The sequence below is a fragment of the Ambystoma mexicanum genome, chromosome 4q (genome assembly GCF_040938575.1).
Source record: "Ambystoma mexicanum isolate Mex_15411 chromosome 4q, UKY_AmexF1_1, whole genome shotgun sequence".
Classification (NCBI taxonomy): domain Eukaryota; kingdom Metazoa; phylum Chordata; class Amphibia; order Caudata; family Ambystomatidae; genus Ambystoma; species Ambystoma mexicanum.
The window spans coordinates 258,338,013-258,354,835 of NC_090928.1; the positions used below are offsets into that span (position 1 = coordinate 258,338,013).

Here is a 16,823-nt window from a genome sequence, read left to right on the forward strand (position 1 = left end):
TCAGACTTACTATTACTTCTCACACCCCTTGTCAAACCTGCCACTAGGTTCATCCTGCTGGGTGACTTCAACTTTGGCTTCTGTGATCCAGCTGACATTAGCGCCTCCATCCTCACTAATTCACTCGCAGAGATGAATTTCACCCAACAAGTATCTACCCCCACCCATAACAAAGGTCTTCTCCTTGACTGGATCCTCAGTTAATCCTTCCATCTCTGCCATCAGCCTACTACCCTGGTCTCCTCACTCTCCGATTGATTGCCACATATCTCATCCCCACCCTACCTCCAACCCTATTACACCACCATCCCCGGTCTGGGCACACAACACTTGCAAGCTCAATAAAGAAACACTTGCACCCACTCTTCAGACTCTACTTGCCTCCCATTTCCCCACAGGCCCTAGCTGCCCTCGCACGATGGACCAACACACCCATCTCAAACCCAAAATACCTAAAACTGTGTATGCCAGACAATATCTGGTTCTCTGAAGATCTTTCTACTTTCACAGATGCAAAAGTGGCCTAGAACATTTATGAAGAAAACATCTTATCCCAGCCAATCTCGAAGCCTTCAACAGCGAAGCCAAAACCTAAAAAAACGGCCTCGTCCCATCTAAAGCAGATTTCTACAATACCAGAATTACCAATCCCAGCTCTAGCTCTAAAGAGCTCTTTTCCATACTCAGAGATCGAAAACCCTGTCCCACTACCTCCCAGTTTCGCACAAACAAAGCTTGGTGCTCCACTATCCAAACCGACCTTGCCAACTAAATGGAAAGACAAAATTGCTGCAAAAAAACCCAAACTCGCCATTAAAACTCCCCCTGTGAATGCGCTGATGCCTTCCCCACTTCCCAAACAACTCTATCCCCACCCCCACTTTCAGCTTCTCTCCATTCTTCCAGGCAGATGTTCTCAAAACTTTTAGTATAGTCAAACCCTCCAATTGCAAGGGATACCTGCCCAGCCCACATCGTTAAGCTATGTGCCACTACACTAACTCCAACCATTACTGACTTCATTAATGCCTCTTTCTCATCCAACTCTGTCCCCACCTGCCTCAAGGCAGCCTGTGTCACACTTCTCAAAAAACCCTCACTTGACACCTTCCTCACTACCAACTACCGCCCCATCACCACTACGCCTTTCCTCCTCATAATACTGAATCGTGTAGCATACTCCCAGATCCAGCTTTTCTTAGAACAGCACCACTTGCTGTGGGGGTACCACAATCCAGTTGTCGCCCTAAACTCAACAATTTCTCTTATCGATTCTTCTGCCTGGATCAAATTCTTCCTGAGCGAAAACCCATCCAGAGTCTTCATCGGGGACTCTGCAGCAGATCCCATTGCCGTTCGTTTCCGAGTCTCCCAAGGTTCCTGCTTTTTTCCCACCCTCTAAATACTTACACCAAGCCCTTATTTGACCACCTTATAAAACCACTTAGACACCCTCGGCATTCCCTATACCTTTACAGACGACACAGCCAGATCCTCCTCCCCATCACGAGAAACTACTCCCACGATGCTGACTCCATAAACTGGATCTATAGCATCATTCAGAACAGAATGGGCCACCCACAATCTTTGTCGTAATGATGACAAAACCAAACTGCTCATCGTGGGCTCCCCCTTCCGGCTCAAAAACCTGGATCTTGAATTTTCCTCCTTTCCCATTGATGGCACTAACATCCCAGTCTTAAAGCACATCAAGACCCTCAGAGTCTACCTGGACGCTGGACTTGCCATGACCATGCCCCGTCATCCTCTATAGCATACACTTCGGAACTCATCTCTCGGAGCAGATAGTTCCTTGCCAGGGCCATCATAAACAACGCATTGGATTACTGCAATGCCCTTCAAATGGATTGTGCCCTCCCACGTAATCCTCATCTTTGATATATACAATATCCAACACTAGCTGCTTCAGAATTTTCTTTTGGGCAGCGGGTGCCGTGCATCGATGCAGTCGACTCGATGCCCCTTGGTCTCGAGGATGATGTAATTGAAGGCATAGCACACACACGGCCCGTTGGTTTCAGTTCTGTTTTACAGAGTAAGCTTACGCTTTGAGAACTATGGCGTGCTTCAGTATTTCCTCAAGAAATATCCATAAATGTCTGTCTTTGAGACCGACTACCCCAAAGACCTGGTTTAAAAAGTGTCAAGACTGTGATGCCGAGATGTCACTGACCGATCCGCATCGAGTATGCTTCTAGTATCTCGGTGTGGAGCACAAGACCTCAGCATTTTCAAAGTGTCAGTCGATGACCGGAAAAGCTCTGAAGGAGCATAAGGGAAAATTGGCAATAGGTAGAATCCCTAAGAAAACCTTGTTGAAGAAACCTTTTTCTGACGAAGCAAGAGGCGACTCTCCTCGAAGAAAGAAGGCAAAAAGGTCCAGGTCAAGGAGTGGCTCCCACCACTCGTCATTGTCGAATAAGAGGCACCATAAATCACCTACACATTGAGAAATCGAGGGATCCTTTGAGCCGTAAGTCGAAAGACAAGTCGAGGTCGTCGATGCCACCTGCGCCATCGATGCCAATGGCGACATAGAAGCCATGGAAGCCTTCAGTACCGTCAAACGTCTACATCAAAGACATTGATGACTCTTCGGCATCGCCTCGAAATTTTCAAAGCCTTTGATGCCTTTACCTGAAAAAACCTTCACTCCTTTACCAAGAAAGGATTTCTTTAAATCTCTGACCTCTAATTATGAGGACAATGAGCCATCTGATAATGGTGAACCCTTTGGTATGCAGTATGGCACACCAAATGTCCCTGATAGTTTAATTTCAGAGGAGTCCAGACTAAAAGATCTATATGGAAATTTGCAGACAGCCATTGGAGTGGACACATCACCGGAATTAGAATTTGGAAAGCCTGAGTCAGATGAGGATGCAGATGCCTCTTACAGGCAGTTAATGACCAGGGTGATGGAGTAGACCTGCCCTCCCTTTTGAACAAGATGACCTTACTGACACCCTAGATAAAGGTCCTAAAAAGGATTACATCTTCCCTTTTCACATTGGCACTTACTTGCTTCTGAAGAGCAATTGGGAAGCACCGGAGTCAAGTCTGGCAGTAAATAAGAACTTGACAAGGAAATACCGCCCATCAAGCAGTGACACTAGCTACTTATCGAAACACCCTACCCCAGAAAGTCTGGTGGTATAGGGGCCAACCGCTACCTCGTAACAGGCTGCTTATCCTATCATCCCACCGAATAGGGATGATAAAAGGGTAGCTGCCTGGTCAAGAAGGGTATTTTCTGCTGGGAGCATGGCTCTTAAATCAGCCAACTCCACATGTTTCTTGGCAAAGTTTTCATACACTCTATGGGACTGCATTTCTATGGCGGCTGAGCATATTCCCAAAGGGGACTAAAGAGACTATTTCTTGGCCATTGTTAAGGATGGCAAGGAAGCCATGTGAGAGTCTCTTCAGTCTGGTCTGGATTCTGCACTGGATGCACAATCCAGACTCCTTAACTGCCTTTTGACGAGTCTCATCTTTTTGGCAGCGAGGCTGACGAAAGCCTTGAGCAGCTGCAGACCTCCAAGGCGGCAGCCACATTTTGGGTGCTGCTATTAGGGAGCCTCAGCCTTTTCACCACAGTGGACTGTCTTGGAGGGGTAGATTCTTTCTTTACTACTCCAAAGTTGGAAGAGCGAGAGGAATGACTGGTCCAAGAGACCAAAGAAGATTCCCTTGTGGTGGTCGAGGGAGAGGTGCTCGCTCAAGCAGTGGCATCTTTACCAACAGCCACTACTTCAGCCGCCTCAAAACCTCTTGAAGGTCTTGAGTCACGACACCGCAGTGGGAGGCAGACTGTCTCAGCATCTGAAAGAATGGCAAGACATTACTTTGGATGCTTGGGCATTGGAAACCACAGCCCAGGTTTACTACATTCCCGAAAATTCAGAGATCTCAGAACCGTCCACCGGGGAGCCATTCTTTGAAGGTTCAAGATCCATTTCTTGTGAAGGAAATTTTGACCCTGCTAGAGAAAGGTGCTACAGAGCCGGTAATTGTAGCGGAGAGGAACAAAGGATGGTATTCTCCATATTTCCTGATCTGAATTCCCCTCACCCCCCCCCCCCCCCCCAAAGAAGGACTGAGGCTGAGATACTTGAACAAGTTCCTCAGGAAGGACAAGTTCCAGATGGCCACACTTTCTCAGATCCTTCAGGCCCTTCGACTTCCGGATTGGATGGTGTCATTGGACCTTCAGGATGCTTATTTTCGTGTGCCAATTCATCTCCGGCACAAAGTACCTGAGGTTTTCCTTTTGTGGTTCTCATTATCAGTTTCGAGTTCTGCCATTCGGGCTGACCTCCACCCTGAGGGTTTTCACCGAACTGATGGCGGTGGTGGCAGCGAGTCTCGGGTGAGGGGGGGATTCATGTCTACACCTACCTGGACGATTGGCTGATAAGGGCGCGTTCTCCCTAACAAGTCCTGGATCATCTCAACGCCACCTGCCACTCTCTTCAGACTGTATTGCTCCAGGGAATTTCCCCCAAGAGGAGCTCTAGGAGACCCGTTTGTGGTGGACTGGGAGTTTCCACTCCTGTAGGAGTTTCCTCCAGTCCCTGCCATTCCTCACGTGATCAGGAGGTTGAGAAAGTTCGGGAAACACATGACACATGATCCTAATTGCCCCGGAATGGGCCGTGAGGACGTGGTACCCGGACCTTCTAGAAATGTCCATCTGCCTTCCAGTAAGTCTTTCACAAAGAGATGACCTTCGCTCGCGAAAGGAGGGTCTGTTTCTCCATCCAGAGGTCAAGACACTCAGCCTTCATGCGTGGTTTCTGAGAGGCTGAGGTACAAGGATTGGGACCTCCCGGATGGCGTAATGGAGATGTTGCTTTCGGCCAGAAGGCCAGCAACAAAGTCTTTGTAGGCCTACCTTTGGAAGAAATTCTGCAGCTGGTGCAGGGACAAGAATGTCGGCACTTTGCTATGCAAAACACCAGAGGTGTTATCCTTTCTACTCTATTTAGCCAACTTGGGGCTCCAGGTTGGGACTATTATAGGTTATTTGGCGGCACTATACATCTACAAGCGCTCGTCTGAGGAAACTTCATATTTTAAGATACCTTTTGATGATAGAATTTCTTAAGGCACTCACTGTGTTCCCTCCATCTCCCTTTCAGGTTCTCGTTTGGGTCCTCAATCTGGTGTAAGTTTCTTATGTGTGCACCATTTGAACCACTACATCCATGTCCCTTAAGGTTACTAACTTTCAAGACCATCTTGTTGGTTGCACTAACTTCAGCCCGTAGAGTGAGAGAGTTGCAGGCACTATCTTCTAAACCACCATTTACAGTATTTCATACGGACAAGGTCGCCCGGAGGGTTAAGCCTTAATTTCTACCGAAGGTCATTTTAGACTTTCATTTAGGACAAACTATTGTCTTATCCACTTTATATCCTCCGTCTCATCCTGGCAAGGAGGAGGGGAGGTTACACAGGCTCGATCCACGTAGGGCTCTGAGCTTCTACATTTCAAGGTTGTCAAAACTTTGTCTGGATGACCAACTATTCATAGGTTATACGGGTCATAGACTGGATCAGGCTGTAACAAAGCAGACCTTATCCAGGTGGATTATTCTAGCTATTTCAGAATGCTACAGGCTGGCAGGCAAGAATCCTCCAGAAAGCATGAGGGCCCATTCCACTATGTTCATGGCTACTTCATCTGCTCTGCAAAGAGGTGTTCCTATTAAAAACATTTGTGAGGCAGCTACGTGGTCTACAATACACACTTTCACTAAGTATTACTGCCTTGATTCAACCCTAAGACAGGATGGAAGCTTTGGAAAAGATGTCTTCCATTCTGTTCATGAAAACCATTGACAAAATTCTTACTGCAATGTGAGGAAATACGTGAGAGGACACAGTCCATTCGAAGAACAGGTTACCCCTGTTAACGTTCTTTCGACTGGCTGTTCCTCCCATGTGTTCCTCATCGCCTTCCCAGCCGACCCCTCAGTAGAATTTCCCATGCTATTACAGCTTTCGCTCCTTCAGAGCATAGTACGGTCAAACCTGTTTTGTTGCGGGTAATTCTACTTGAGAATGACACGTATAAAACATGTCTGTCTCGAGGATGTCATCATCAAAGGCATATATAGCACAGGTAGCGCCCGTTGGCTTCAGTTCAGTTTTTTTCCAGGGGCTGGAACGGGGGATTAATGGCCCGGCAGTCCCGAGTTTATCGGCCTGAGCGAAAGGCCATTATCACCCCGGGTTGCCAAAGAGGTAACCCGGGTGCTAACAAAAAAGGATTTTCCTTCCTATAGCGAAACATGTGCGGTGTTCCCGCTGTAGGAAGGAAAATCCTTTTCAAGAGGGCCGCCATGGAAAATGAAGGCGGGGCTCCGTACGGAACCCCTTTTCCCTTTCCATGGCCTGCGGGAGGAGTGCCGCTGCTGAGATAAGTTAAATAGGTAGTGAAAGGAAACTGAGACTGAGGGTGGGGGGCTTAGGGGGAGATGGCAGCGGGGAGAGCCGACCATTAGGCGGCTTGGAACACGGGATTGTACCAGCGGTTCAAGCCTGCGCTCCTAGTCACCTGATTGGCTGGCTCACCCGTCCAGGCTACTAATTATATTTCTATCCTGTCCCCTAGAGCTCAGTTGCAGCTAAGTTGTTTTAAGTTAGTGGTTGCTTAGGATCCAAGGATGAGGTAGGCAGGACAGTGAATGCATGCCAATGCTAGGTTTCATGAATTTGGTGGGCGTGGCACAGACTCCCTTACCTTGCCATTGTCCGCTTTTCAACAGTTGAGGTAACAGTTGTGCAATTCCCACATATTGATAATTTTGACACTTGGGAAGCTGAGAGTTGAGCAGTGGGTACATAGAGGAGTAATCCTTGTTGGCGCAAGTGATGAGACACGCTAATGCATCTCATCACTTGTGCCCGAAAAAGTGTTTCCCTACTCAGTTATTTTGAATGTGTGCATCACAGATGCATCCCTGGCAGGAAAGCTTCTGACCTATTGCATTAACTTGTTTGCTTTGAACATGTTTTGGTAAGAAAATGCCTGACCTCTTCAACACAATGTTTACAGTAACAATTATCAGCTTGAAAACATCAGGAGTTTAACCAGAATCTGTCACACAATGTCTTAAAAATTAAGCTGTACCCAAATCATCCAAATGCAGTGAAAAGTATGCTGATTGAGTTTGGTGAAAATAAGTATGGGTTGAAATTTGTCAAGTGTTGTGGTGCAGGGAGCTGTATGCTGACTAGGTGCCCATGAGATAGATGGATACCTTCCCTTCTGTTCCCTTCAGTTCCTCTCTAGTTTAGGAACGATTTTAAGTTACCATGTCTTTTTGGAAATATTTAGGTTGAATAAAGCTTTGTAGAAGAAATGCTCAATAAATTAATCGTTTCCTTACTGAATTAAAAAAAATATATATTCTTATTCCCAAAGGTACTCTAACGGCAGTTGAAAGTTTCGTCAAATTCAAATCTGGACCAGAGGTAACTGACACTTTTGCATTGATCTATATATATATCTAGATTCTGCAGAATGTACATGTCTTACCACCAGAACAACTTGAAATTGAGAGCATGCTAAATAATGTGCTTACATTAACACCCGAACAGTGGAAGAGTTAAATGAGAGCACACGTATATGACCAGAATTAAGTCTTGGAAGTAAAACAGGAAAAAATATTTGATCTGTCTTTACCTCTACAGTCCTACATCAAACAATGCATGAACTCTGCCATTAGAATGTTAATTTTATGTTTCTCTTTTCTGGCATTGAAAAATATTATAAGCAGATATACCTCTTTCTTATTTACCATTAGAATAATTTAACATGAAGGAGAAGCTGCTTTTTCTAGTTCTTCTTGTTACATGGCCTTAGTCATATGCTTGATACAATAATATTTCCTTATGTCACATGTAGCTGGCTTAATGTAAAAGTAAGAGGTGGTTTTTTTCCTGAATTGTTTATAAAAATCTTTTTTTAAAAGTCTTCAAAACTGATATCTTCCTATACAAATTGCAAAATCATCTTTTCCATAAAAAAGAAGTGATATCACTTTGTCAATCTACAATATTTACACAAACATGTTGACAGTCTTCCCTTCCATAATTAAGTTTTATCAATTTGACAACAATATTCACACACAAATGTTCAAATCACAAACAATAGAATACACTTGCTCATTTGCAATTGTAATTGTTTTCTTAGCATAACCATGTATTGTAAAATATATAAAACGTCAATGCGTTATACTAGCGCTAAGAAATATTCACAATAACACATTTATCTCTTATAAGTAGACAATCTAAAAGTAGACCACAAAAAAAAGAAAACACTTCTTTCCTGTATCCACAATGGTCATCTTAATCCATATTGCATTCCCTTTTTTTTTTTAAAAGTACCCTTTGCTTTAAGGACATGAGTCCCTGTGCAATATATTTAGCCAAAAATTAATTCCGGGGTATCCATTCTAAATTTACATACATTCCAAAATAACGTACCCACATATTATGCAGTGCAGGACATAACAATAATACGTGTAATAAAGTTTCCACCTCTGGTATTTTACAGTATCTTCAACCACCTTTTTTTTTTTGTTCAGCGGATTACGAATGTAATTTATTTAATTTGTTTTCATCACGTTGAAACAAAACCTCATTATACTGTTCCTTATATTTTTATTCAGATATTTTAAGAGGTAGTTCTCCATATCTCCCGGGCCCTTTTGTGGTGAAACCACTTGGGCATAAAGTTGAAAGCCCAATGCTTCCAACTTGTTCTCTTCCCAGTACACCCTCTTTTTATTATTTTCTTTACCTTAACTGGGTTTGACCTCAGAGTATTAACTGATTATACTAATTGCTCCAGGGCCGTCTGGCAGACCTCACGTAGAACCTTCATAAAACCTACTTTATCGGTGTCTTCCAACAAGTTATACAGACCCCCCTCTGGACTAATGTAACATTCTCTTAACAGAGCCAGTTTTTTTTCTCCATAAAACGATACTCTCAATAGACTGAAGGCATAGCTCGTATCGTATGATCTGTAGAGGGATGTATTTCGGCAGATTCTACAAGACAACCCTCCAAACCTCACTCTCAATTACTTTAAACTCTATAGTAGTCACGACATGGTGAAAATGAGAAATTTCCAAACTTCCTATCCACTTATCATCCCAGCCACTTTTGCTTTCAAATAATTTCTAAAAAATATTTTATGATTCGCAATGACTGGATATCCTAAATATTGCATATTATCTTTAATAGCTCCTTTTTCCCCAATACCATTGATACTTCAATGATTTTGATTGACGCCCTTAGCAGATTCTCAGTGTCACCGTTTTGGTCGGAGTGATTTAAAGCTTAATTGAATTTATGTACTCGCCAAAAGAATTTATCAATCTTTGCAAACCAATAGGTGTTGAATCTAACATAATAAAGTAGTCGGTGTATGCCGCCCAATTGATTTTCAGGGGCCGAATTTTGGGGGAAACTGAGGATTTGTGGTCCAAGGCTGTGCCCACATCTGCCACATAACGATTATACAAAGTAGGGCCCAAAATACACCCCTGATGTAAACCATTATATGTGTTGAAGACCCGAGACACCAAATCTTCTGAGTTTAGTCGAACTCTCATTTTTGAGTCTCTAATTTAAGTGTAGCAAGATTCTCAATAGGCCACTAGGCATACAATAACTCAAATGTGTTCCGCAAGAGCTTTCTGTTAACAGTATCGAATGGCATACTAAGATCTATCGATGCCTGATACACCAGGGAATTAGACTTCGACCATGCTAGACCCTGTAGAGAACTAAGCAATAGACCGCCACAGTCTGTACCAATATTCCTCCTGAACCCCATTTGGCTGTAATCCATTATTCGATTTGCTGCACACCATTCCTCTATATGGTCAAACTATTGCGGCAAAGATTTTCATTTTCGAATCCACGCCCATTATGGCTATAGGCCTATAGTTAAAAGGTAGGAATAGGTATAGGCTTGTGGAATCTGCTTAGATCACATGCTGTGCATAGGCCGACATCTAGTGGAAGCTGCAGAGTATTAGTTTGTTTTTTGAAACTCGAAAATGGGCGTCGACACAGGGCGTGCCAGTAATACTATCCCTAGTGTGACATCCACTGTACCCATGATCCCTCACGTGTCTAGGACCTTCGGATTGTTTTTTTCCGCCATACTGGTCGGAAGCATTCTGCTGAGTTCCCTGGCCTTAGCCATACTTTTGTTAAAATATTGTACATTTCCCCATTTCTCCACCCCAACGTCGAGTCACCGATCCACACTCTACGCCGGCCGGAGAAAGAATCGACCGTCGAGAGCTGCACGATGGATTTGGGCCTCGGAAGGCCTCTGGCCGGGCTTTTCCCGCCCCCCTCCTGTTGCCTTTCGCACCTTTGCCAGGTGCCATTTCCTGCCCTTCCTGGGCCAATTGTGTTGTGGCGCCAAACGGATGCCCCTCCCTACGGCTTTCGCGCCTCCAAACAGCAAGAAGAATTCTACCTTTCCTCTCCTTTACGCACAAAACACTCACTATCGTCGCCCTCATCATGTCAAAAATCGACTATGCAAACAGCCTCAACCTCGGAATACCAGAATACCTCCTGAAGAAACTGCGACGGATCCAAAATGCAGCAGCAAGACTACTCCTCAAACTATCCAGAAGAGACCACATCACTCCAGCCCTAAAAACACTACACTGGCTCCCAGTAAAACATCGCATCACCTTCAAAACAATGTGCAGAACGCACAGGGCAATCAGCAGACAAGGAGCAGAATTCCTACAAAAGAAAATTAGTCTACAAACCAACGAGACCCCTCCGATCAAGCAACAAAATCTGCCTGGAACTCAAACCATACCTTAAGAAAAAAACTTGGAGGCACCTCCTTCTACCACTTAGCCGCAAAAACCTGGAACATCCCAAAAGAAATCAACACTGAAGATCACCTAAAATTCAGGAAATCGCTAAAAACCTGGCTCTTCAACACCAGACTAAATCTGGAAACCAAACCAGAAAAAGGACTAAACCGGAAAGGACACGGGCATCCCCGACCCGAGAGGGTAACTCCCACGGCACCTGGACGGGTGACACCAGATAGACTGGAACACAGGTGGCACGCATGGAGACTGAGTCAACTACCCCAGACAATACCACCAACACTTTCCCCCACCACTTAGTTACCACCAGGTATCACAGTGGTGTGGAATTGTCGAGATATTGGCAATCACCACACTACCTGAGAGGTTGACATTGGCAGGCGCACTGGCCACAGGAGTATGAAGGGAGGATAAGGGGAGCTATAAGAGAACATGTTAGAGGTGGGAGCCAGAGGAGTAAGGAACCTGTATGCCAGTCGGACGCAGATCAGGACAGAGCCGCATCAGGGGAGACTACGCAAGCCGAGCGCCTCAATTCAGGATAGAGACGCAAACTAACCAACCCTACTAACAATTTCCCTTTCTGCATACACCTCTCAAACTCCAAACCAAACACAACTAAAACCTACAGCACAACAAACCGCACAAACTTCACTACATTGCAACAACAAAACAAAAACACACATAGTCTTGCACAACAGTACACGACAACTACCGGCCGCAAACACCCCGGGCCCAGCCAAAGGACCCACCGGGCTGAGGCCGCCAACCGCACATCACTGCTCTCTTGCACTTTTCCTGCTTCCTCCCACTAACTCAACCTCCCCTCTTTCACAGCCGCCAGAGCGCCAGGGGACGACTCCGGTGGTGATAGTGCGCGGTACAAATGTCCTTTAACATTAACATTAACATTTACATGATGGCGTCATGTATTTACCTGGTCCCCCACGCGCGCCTGCGCATGCGTCCCATGCAAGAATGGTTGGCGAAACAGTGGTCTGAGGCAAGTGGTCAGTGGGACGATCTACTGGTCGTCTGGCCAACACTGGTACTAAGCCTTCACTGGTGGACAAGAGAAAATCTGTCCAAGGGGGAAACCCTTTTACGATCCTGAGATACAGGCGGTGGTCACAACCGATGCATGCCTGACAGGGTGGGGAGCTCACCACCTCCACCACACAGCTCAGGGTCTCTGGTCTCACTCAGTGGCCAAGAATCACATCAACCTGCTAGAGCTTCTGGCAGTATTCAGAGCGCTTCAAGCGTTCGAGCCCTACCTGCTGAATCTGTCAGTGCAGATCTCGACGGACAGCACTACAGCCATGTTTTACCTAAACAAGCAAGGAGGGACTCGTTCGCCAAATCTGTCCAATCTTGCCCAGAAAATTTGGATATGGGCACTCAGACGGAAGATCTTCCTGTCATCTCAACATGTTCCAGGGGATCTCAATTCTCTGGCGGATGCTTTGAGCAGAGATCCCCTCCCAGAGGAACACGAATGGTGTCTACACAGAGAAATCGTAGAAGATATCTTCTCTCAGTGGGGTTTCCCCACCATAGACCTATTCGCCACAAGCGAAAACGGACAGTGCCCAGGATTTGCATCCAGGTTCCCCCAGCCAGACTCCCAGGGGAACGCCCTGTGAATGAACTGCTCAGGGATGTTTGCGAACGCTTTTCCACCAACACCTCATCAGGAAGGTGGTCAACAAGATGAACAGAGAATCAATGACGCTCGTCCTAGTTGCTCCCATGTGGGCGAGACAACCGTGGTTCCCACACCTACGCAGACTAGCAGTGTGCGAACCCATCAAACTCCCGGGCTGGTACAACCTACTGTCCCATCACCAGGGTCAAACAGTGCATCCTCAACCCAAATCAATGAACCTAGCAGCATGGCTCCTGAGGTCATAGAGTTCGGACATCTCAAATTACCACAGAGATGTATGGACATCCTAAAAGAATCTAGGAAGCCAAACACGACGCACTGCTACTTTGACAAATGGAAGAGATTTGTTATCTGGTGCCAGAATAAGAAAATCAACCCAGTTGATTGCACTCCTTCCACAGTTGTCACATACATGCTCCACCTGCTGGATGCAGGACTGGTATTTAACTCAATGAATGTAAACCTGGCAGCACTGTCAGCATACACCACATCCCATAACAAGGTGTTGTGGTGGAAGACACCAGTGGTTAAGGCTTTCATGGAAGGAGTAAGGAGACTTCACCCTCCTATTTTTAACCCACCACCAGGATGGGACCTTAACGTGGTGCTATCTAAACTCCTGGGCCCCCCATTCGAACCCATGCATAAAAGCAGTCTCAAACACCTGACTTATAAGACGGGCTTCTTAGTAGCTATAACATCTATAAGAAGGGTCAGTGAAATTCAGGCTCTGTCAGTGCAGGATCCATTTTTTACAGTTGATAAAGATAAACTGGTTTTACGGACACACCCTAGGTTCTCACCTAAGTTTATTTCTAAATTCCATGTGAACCAGTCTATCGAGCTTCTGAATTTCTTCCAAGACCCACAAAGCTCGGCTGAGGTGAAACTACACACCCTAGATGTGCGTAGGGCGGTCCTCTACTATGTAAACAAACCAGACCGCTGAGGAAAACAGATCAGCCGTTTGTCTCTGTAGCTACAGGCAGAGAGGGAGATCGCGTCTCTAAAGGTGCCATCTCTAAGTGGATTGTTAACTGTATCCAGCTGTTACTCTCTTTCTGACAAAACTCAGCCTTTCACGCCAAGAGCCCACTCTACAAGAGGAATTGGTGCCACTCTGGCTTTCATTGCAAATGTACCCCTTGACACCATTTGCAAAGCAGCTACTTGGAGCTCTATTCACACTTTTACTCAGCACTACTGCATTGACACCCATTCCAAGACAGATACTCGAGTGGGACACGCGGTTCTAAGACATTTATTTGCTCATGACCCTTCTCACATCCCACCTCCTTCTTCTAACACTGCTCGCTAATCTATGCACAGCATGTGATGATTCCACAAGCCTCAGAAGAGATACATTATTCACAGTAATCGTATTTCTTATGCTTGTATCTGCTTGGATTCACATGCGACCCACCTTTCCTCCCCTCTGAGAGAAGGCGCATGGATGCTTGTAGTCTTATCTATCTGCTTGGATTATCTGTACTTGCACTACTCCTCATGCTACCTCATGTCAGAAAAAATACAATCTGAGGGTCCTAGACGCGTGAGGGATCATATATATGATACATTACTCACCGTAATCATATTTCTGATGCTTGTATCTGCTTAGATTCACATGCTGTGCATAGGCCGACATCTAGTAGTGGAAGCTGCGGAGTATTAGTTTGTTTTTCGAAACTCTAAAAGGGGCGGCAAACTAGGGCGTGCCAGTAATACTATCCCTAGTGTGACGTCCACTGTACCCATGATCCGTCACGCGTGTATTACCCTCAGATTGTTTTTTTCCGCCATACTTGTCGGAAGCATAATCGCAGAGTTCCCTGGCTTTTAGCCATTTATCATATAATTATAAAAAAAATCCCGTTCTCCAACCCTACGTCGAAGATCACCAAAGATCGATGTCGGTAACTGAGAGAAGAACAGCCGTCGAGACTAAATGACGGACTTGGCCCTCGGAAGGCCTCTGGCCTCAGCCCGGGCCTCTGCCCTGTGCAAGTAGGGAGAGTGGGGGGTGCATACACACACACACTCACACTTGTTTCCTACTTATACCCACCAGCTGCCAGCTCACCATCTCCACCACACAGCTCAGGGTCTCTGGTCTCACACAGTGGCCAAGAATCACATCAACCTGCTAGAGCTTCTGGCAGTTTTCAGAGCACTTCAAGTGTTCGAGCCCCACCTATTGAACCTGTCGGTGCAGATCCGGACGGACAGCACGACAGCCATGTTCTACCTGAACAAGCAAGGAGGGACTCGTTTGTCAAATCTGTCCAGACTTGCCCAGAAAATTTGGATATGGGCACTCAGACGGAACATCTTTCTGTCATCTCAACATGTTCCAGGGGATCTCAATTCTCTAGCGGACGCTTTGAGCAGAGATCCCCTTGCGGAGGAACACGAATGGTGTCTACACAGAGATATCGTTGAAGATCTCTTCTCTCAGTAGGGTTTCCCCACTATAGACCTATTCGCTATTAGCGAAAACAGACAGTGCCCAGGATTCGCATCCAGGTTTCCCCAACCAGACTCCCTGTGGAACGCCCTGTGGATGAACTGGTCAGGGATGTTTGCGTACGCTTTTCCACCAACTCTTCTCATCAGGAAGGTGGTGAACAAGATGAACAGAGAGTCGATGACGCTCGTCCTAGTTGCTCCCATGTGGGCGAGACAACCGTGGTTTCCACACCTACGCAGACTATCGGTGTGCGATTCCCATCAAACTCCCGGGCTGGTACAACCTTTTGTCCCAGCACCAAGGTCAGAAGGTGCATCCTCAACCAATCTCCATGAACCTAGCAGCATGGCTCCTGAGGTCATAGTTTGGACATCTCAATTTACCACAGAGGTGTATGGACATCCTAAAAGAGTCTAGGAAACCGAACACGAGGCATTGCTACTTTGACAAATGGAAGAGATTTGTTATCTGGTGCCAGTATAAACAAATCAACCCAGTTGATTGCACTCCTTCCACAATCGTGACATACATGCTCCACCTGCTGGACGCAGGGTTGGTTTTCAACTCACTAAAGGTACACCTGGCAGCACTGTCAGCGTACACCACCTCACATAGCAAGGTGTCATGGTGGAAGGTACCCGTAGTTAAAGCCTTCATGGAGGGAGTAAAGAGACTTCATCCTCCTAGATCTAACCCACCAGCAGGATGGGACCTGAACGTGGTGCTATCTAAACTCATGGGCCCCCCATTCGAGCCCATGCATAAGACAAGTCTCAAACACCTGACCTATAAGACTGCCTTCTTAGTAGCCATTACATCCAAAAGAAGGGTCAGTGAAATTCAGGCTCTGTCAGTGCAAGATCCTTTCTTTACTATTCATAAGGATAAGCTGGTTTTACGGACACACCCTAGTTTCTCACCTAAGTTTATTTCCAAATTCCATGTAAACCAGTCCATCGAGCTTCCGGCTTTCTTCCAAAACCCACAAAGCTCGGCTGAGGTTAAACTACACACCCTAGATATGCGTAGGGCGGTCCTTTACTACGTAAACAAGACCAGACCGCTTAGGAAAACAGATCAACTGTTTGTCTCCGTAGCCACAGATAAAGAGGGAGATCGCGTCTCCAAGGGTGCCATCTCCAAGTGGATTGTCAACTGTATCCAGTTGTGTTGCTCTCTTTCTGACAAAACTTTGCCTTTTACGCACAGAGCCCACTCGACAAGAGGCATTGGGGCCACTCTGGCTTTCATTGTAAATGTTCCCCTTGACACCATTTGCAAAGCAGCTACTTGGAGCTCTATTCACACTTTTACTCAGCACTACTGCATTGACACCCATTCCAAGACAGATACTCAAGTGGGACAAGCGGTTCTAAGACATTTATTTGCTCATGACCCTTCTCAAATCCCACCTCCTTCTAACACTGCTTGCTAATCTATGCACAGCATGTGATCTAAGCAGATTCCACAAGCCTCAGAAGGGATACATTACTCACCGTAATCGTATTTCTGATGCTTGTATCTGCTTAGATTCACATGCGACCCACCCTTCCTCCCCTCTGAGAGAAGGCGCATGGATGCTTGTAGTCTTATCTTATCTATCTTCTATCTGCTTGGATCATCTGTACTCGCGCTACTCCTCATGCCAGAAAAAATACAATCTGAGGGTCCTAGACGCGTGAGGGATCATGGGTACAATGGACGTCACACTAGGGATAGTATTACTGGCACGCCCTGTGTCGACGCCCAATTTTTGAGTTTCGAAAAACAAACT

The 16,823-nt window shown here is 45.9% G+C and overlaps 1 protein-coding gene across 1 annotated transcript in view; it reads left to right on the forward strand.

Annotated features, from left to right (window-relative positions):
- SCCPDH (saccharopine dehydrogenase (putative)) overlaps positions 1-16,823 on the forward strand; it is a 496,773-nt gene that overhangs the window by 260,618 nt on the left and 219,332 nt on the right. Inside the window, exon 5 of the mRNA XM_069607830.1 lies at positions 7,457-7,506. Coding sequence (XP_069463931.1) covers positions 7,457-7,506 — 50 coding nt within the window. The remainder of the gene's footprint in view (positions 1-7,456; positions 7,507-16,823) is intronic.